The sequence below is a fragment of the Nematolebias whitei genome, chromosome 19 (assembly GCF_014905685.2).
Source record: "Nematolebias whitei isolate Nwh7 chromosome 19, NemWhi1, whole genome shotgun sequence".
NCBI classification, from domain to species: domain Eukaryota; kingdom Metazoa; phylum Chordata; class Actinopteri; order Cyprinodontiformes; family Rivulidae; genus Nematolebias; species Nematolebias whitei.
In genome coordinates, this window is record NC_056516.1 from 13,217,121 (window position 1) to 13,222,720 (window position 5,600).

The 5,600-nt window shown below is 40.7% G+C and overlaps 1 protein-coding gene across 1 annotated transcript in view; it reads right to left on the minus strand.

Annotated features, from left to right (window-relative positions):
* Window positions 1–1,131: 1,131 nt before the first annotated feature.
* The window catches only part of LOC119426074 (coagulation factor XI), a gene marked incomplete at its 5' end in the record, with an annotated part of 6,290 nt that continues 1,821 nt past the window's right edge, over window positions 1,132–5,600 (minus strand). Inside the window, 5 exon segments of the mRNA XM_037693632.1 lie at window positions 1,132–1,246; window positions 1,366–1,525; window positions 3,251–3,354; window positions 3,510–3,642; window positions 3,722–3,837. Of these exon segments, the coding sequence (XP_037549560.1) occupies window positions 1,132–1,246; window positions 1,366–1,525; window positions 3,251–3,354; window positions 3,510–3,642; window positions 3,722–3,837 (628 nt within the window).

The window sequence follows — 5,600 nt, forward strand, 5'->3', positions numbered from 1 at the left end:
GATGTTGATCTTCTGTGCTGGGCCATCCTTTTGGCCAGTGGCTGTTTAGTTTCCCCGATGTAAGACTGATCACAGCCCTCCTGACACTGAACAGCATACACAACATTGCTCTGTTTGTGCCGGGGGACTGGATCTTTGGGATGAACCAGTCTTTGCCGTAATGTATTTTGGGATTTAAAAGCCACTGGGACGTTATGTTTAGAAAATAAACGTCTCAGTTTCTCTGATACTCCCTCAACATATGGAATGACCACTGGTCTGGGTCTGGGTTCCTCCTTTTCACCTGTTGGCTGACTGGAGTCCTGTTTGGGTTTCTTCTCTGCTTTCAGGAAGGCCCAGTTAGGATATCCACATTGCTCTAGAGCAAGTTCGTCAGTTCCACCTCATGTACCATATGTGATGGTGGTGACAATAAAGAACCTTGAACCTTGAAACAGTTTGCTGGTGACGGCCAAGTCTGATGGCTGTCACCAGCAAACTGGTTGTCAGAAATATTAAATGATTACTGGCTGCTCCAACTGGCTGCCCGGGATCATAGATCATCTGTATAAGAGGATCGCCTCTCGGATGAAAAGATTTCTCATTTCAGATTGATATTATTCTGTTGGGGATTTTTTTTTTTCTGATTTAAAATCTACTTTTATATTCAATGAAGTCATCGGCAGGCAGATGAGTTGTATAACCCTGTCATAGATCAAAGTATTGCCTCTTGTCATTTAAAAAAATGCATACGTCTTCTTTCATGTTTTTATTTTTTTTATTATTTCTGATTTATTTTAAAAAAAAATTATTAACTTATTGGCGGGCTGAATGGAAGTCACCCACAGGCCACCAATTGAATAGACCTGGATTAGGCCATAAAACAAATAAAAAGTATCACTTTTACATGTAAAAAAACATTATAAGCCACATCACATCATGGTTTCTGTCAATTTCAGTTTAGGTTCAGAAGCCAGATGCACTCTTCGTATAATAGTAAGGTCAAACTAATCTTTTGCAAGACAGAGGGAGCCAAAATAGAGACAAGCTAATAGTGGCAAAAAAAATGTCAAAGTAAAACTCTCCAAAAAAAATGTTCAAGACTGTTTTATTCCTCTTGTTTACACAAGAACAAACATGAAAACAGCTCAACTATGAGACTGTGGTGCCACAGTCTCTCAGGGTAAAGCCAGACACAGCATTGTCCAGTTTAGAAACTTTAGGAGGAACAGGTATGGTGATGGCACTCTTCAGAAAGCAGTGGCGCCTAAAACACAAATAAAACATTTGTCACCAATCATCTCACACTCACAGGAGCAAAGTCATTCCTGGGTACTGCCCGATTTTGGAATAAATATTTTTCTGGCTTTATGTTTAATACTGTACCAAAAAGCTTGGTCAGAGAAGTTTTCATTGATGTAGGTGTAGAACTGGCAGACAGGAGTCTCAGTGCACTTCCTCTGACAGGCATCAGCATCGTCCGTCAGCTCAAAGCGGATGTCAGAACCTTTGAAATCCACCTCTTCATAAGTCAGCTTTTCAAAGTCTGTTAGCAAAGGAGGAAAAGTTCAAATCTCAAAATGGGATCAAAACTTGTTTTAGTAAAATTAATAAATTTATTTCAAGAATTTTACATTGTTTTAATAAACTGACCAATTTTTAAATCCAGATAATAAAGCATAATGCTTCCACCACCATGCTTCAGTGTGGGGATGGTAATTTCAGCAGGATTAGAGGTGTTTGGGTTACACTAGACAAGCGGGCATCCTTGATGGCCAAAAAGTTTCATTTGCATAAATAATAATATTATTGCAACCCCAAGTCACTTTTATGAAACCCAAAATGTTTTTTTCAAATATAACCCCACCCTGATCAGTACTTGTCCACAAATGTCCTGTCTGTGAAACTGCTTTAGAGTCTCTCTTCTACAAATCTTCCGAATCATAAATCTGCTATGGATTTGGTCAGTTGGTCCCTCAACACAATTGATAACATTTCTTTGAAGAGAAGACAGGCTTTAGGTGAGCCGATTTGCCCTGTTGGCACACAGGTGGATATCTCATCCACTTGGAAGACTTGATGATGTATCTAGCTCTGCTGTCATTTGTGGATGTTAAGGAGGACACATATATAATTGAATTTATTGTATATCAACTTGTTTCCAGCTTTTTGGATTCGGCTGGTTCCTGGTTTACCAGTATTCAAGGAAGTCATCGGCAGCAAATTTGGACCTGGTCAGGCTGCTTGCCTTATGTGATGGCTTGGTTCGTGCCTTGAGCACCCAGACTCAAATGCTTTTGGCAGGATGGATCAGATCTCAGGGGTGGATTACTCTCAGGCACGGTTCATTGGTGTGGCCATTTAATTTGGACATTTCAGAACCGAGTGGACCGACACACAGACTCAAGGTAGATGTCATTAAGTTCTGCCTGCCCCCCAAACATTAGTGTTTATCTGAGTTTATCTGATCTCGGCTCCCTGACTGGCCTTGACAGGCCATCTTATCTTAATTCGCCTGGAAGTTTTGTAAACCTTTTATGCTATGCCCCTACCCCCTCCTGCCGAGGAAGTCTACGGACCAATCAGAGGGGCCCAGATTCTTTGGATTCTATTGTGACATAGTCCTTGGCCATCCTCAGTACCCCCCCCCCCCCCCCCCCCCAAGAGAGTGTACGAATCTCTCTAGAGGGAACTACTTGAACTGAGCGATTTTATCTGAACTCTGCAGTACATCTGTGTGTTGTCTCTGGACATGAAGCATGTTAGGATTTTTGTTTGTTTTTACCTCCAAACCCTATGTGTTATTTTCACCACTTTGTATTGTCTGTCCAAACAGGTCTCACTTGTAAATGAGTCTTCAAGGCTCAATGTGATTTGTCTGTTTCAATAAAGGTTGAATGAAAAAAATAAGGGCACAGGTTGTGTTGTAAAGAGCTTTGAGTATATTGATAAGATGGAAAGGCGCTATATAAGTACAGTCCATTTGACTACTTTTTATGAATCTATTTGTTGCAGTAATATAAGACTTTAGTGTTCCTAAATTTTTTAAATAAAATTTGACACAGATTGTTTTAAAGTATGCAAAATAAGTAATGTTTGATGTAAATGCATATTAAAAACAACAAATGACAGACTGGAATTGTCATTCCATGTGAGCAATGCTGACCAAATAATAAAAATTCCAAACTTTTTACACCAAATAAAACAATCTCAGGTTGTCGTAAATTTGTGTTGTCTTTCACAGTAGTTTGTGGTAAATACTGCTACATACTTTCAAACTGACAGTATCGTGCTGGCATCCCTGATGTGATTCCGTCCTTTGCCTCGGTCACCATTTCATTTGGGTTGTTCTTCAAAAAACACTTGAAGTCATCACTGCAAAAACAATTCAAATTCATTTAAATTAAGAAAACAATCTGAATAACAAGAAAATAATATAAAACTAGCATACTTTGATGCTTGAACACAGAACAAGACAAAATTTAAAAAATGGTTTAAATGGTCCCACTCTGAGAAAGTATATGCTATACCTGACAAAAGAGAAGTAGGTGCACTGTGGGTGAGCAGAACACAGGACCTGACAGTGTTGAGCAGAGACGGCCTTCAGTGACAGGAGATCACTTCCTGGGATGTCGGTGTTCAGGAGAAACTTGCTCTGACATGCTGCGCAAAATACAATGAGCAATGTGCTCAAGATCCAGAGGAAGTTACCATAATCGTCAGACTCTGGTTGTGTGTGTACCTGCATCAAACTGAGTGACTTGTCTTTTCTGGGAAAATCCTGATACAAGTCCAGTATTTCTTTCAATGACAGGAATCGTTGGTATATTCCAGCTGAATTTCAGGTGGCACTTGAACCTGGAGTAAAAAAGAATTACTTAGCGCACTTTTCTCCTCCAGAGATACAACATACAACAATACATGATACAACAATCATGTCAGATTACTAGTCATAATCTTCAGCATGTAAGGCTTTGGTGTGTGTGTGTGTGTGTGGGGGGGGGGGGGTAGGCTCCCTAGTGTGTATATAGTGGGCTCACTTTGTGGGAACACAAAAGAGCAAAACCAGCCACTAGGGAGCACAAGCCAGTGCATCTCTTGTGCCTGTCCCAAGCCCGGGTAAATGGTGAGGGCTGTATCAAGAAGGGCATCTGGCGTAAAACACGTCTGCCGAAAACAAACAAGTTCATCCAAATACCATACCAGATTAAAGCCCTGGTTAACAATGACCGCCACCGGTGCTTTTGACAAACTGGGTGCTTGGACCACAATCTCTCTTGCAAAAAGACCTGAAGCGCTGTCTAAATAAAAGGTTGAATGAAAAAATACCATGAGGGAAACGTGCCAGGAGATAGATGGAGAAGAGGAAAGCCAAGAGTTTAGGACTGTGGGTAACAACTTTAGGGAAACAAAGTGGTGAACTTTACCAAGATTATAAAAATGGCTGTAGTCACCCATTTTTAAAAGGAGGAACGAACATACATCACAGTGAACTATAAGAGTGGAGGCAGAAGTACAAAGGAAGACTACATTCTGTGCAAAAAAGGGCAACCCAAGTGAGACTGGGGACTGTTAAGAGCAAAAGAGTGACATCAGAGAAAACCACCAAATGAAGGAAGTTGAGGAATGAAGAATGTTTAGAGTTCAGAGAGTAACTGTTCAAAGATAAGTTAGAAAAAGATGCTTCTTGATGACTGGGCTACAACAGCAACAGTGATTAGAGAAGCAGGTAGGAAGGTAATTGGTGTGTCATCTGGACAGAGAAAATATAGGAAAGCCTGCTGGTAAAACAGTGACAAGCAGGAAGCTATTCAGAGAAAGGTTAGCCAAGAAGAAATGGGACAGTGAGATAACTGGAAAGAGTAGACAGGAGTACAGTATGCAGAGATGCAATGCAGGGCAAAGAGGGAGGTGTATATATATAGCAAAACAGAAGGCATATGATGAGTTGTGCAAGAGACTGGACAATAAAGAGAGGGGAGAAAAACGTGACAACTGGCAAAACAAAAGGATCAGGCTGGAAAGGATGTGCAGCAGGTTAGGCTTGTAAAAATCAAAATGGTAAAGTTAACAAGTGAGCTGAGTGTGATGGGAAGATGGGAATAATAATAATGGAGCTCATGAGGAAAACGAAAGGGAAAGAAAAGTAGGCTAAAGGTCATAGAAACTGAACTAAGATCTGGGAAATATTAGTGAGGATGAAATTTGTAAAACTTTGAAAAAAGAATGGGAAGGCAGTTGGACCTGAAGACACAACAGTTGAGGTTTGGAAATATCTAGGAGAGATGGCAGTGCATGCCCTGGAATGGAGAAGAACACGTGTTTCCATTAAAAACAAGGGATGCAAAGAATTGTAAGAACCACAGATGAATTGAGATGATTGGTCACATGATGGTGTATGTGTGGGACCAATTTTCCAAAACATCCTACATTGTGAGGACCAACTGCTCCTTGTGGGGACCAAATCCCGGTCCCCATAAGTATAAGTGTTGTTTATGGGTTAGGTGTTAGATTTAGAACCAAGGTGTGAAAGTGACATTGCCTCTTCCTTTGAGTGAGTGAGTGAGTGAGTGAGTGAGTGAGTGAGTGAGTGAGTGAGTGAGTGAGTGAGTGAGTGAGTG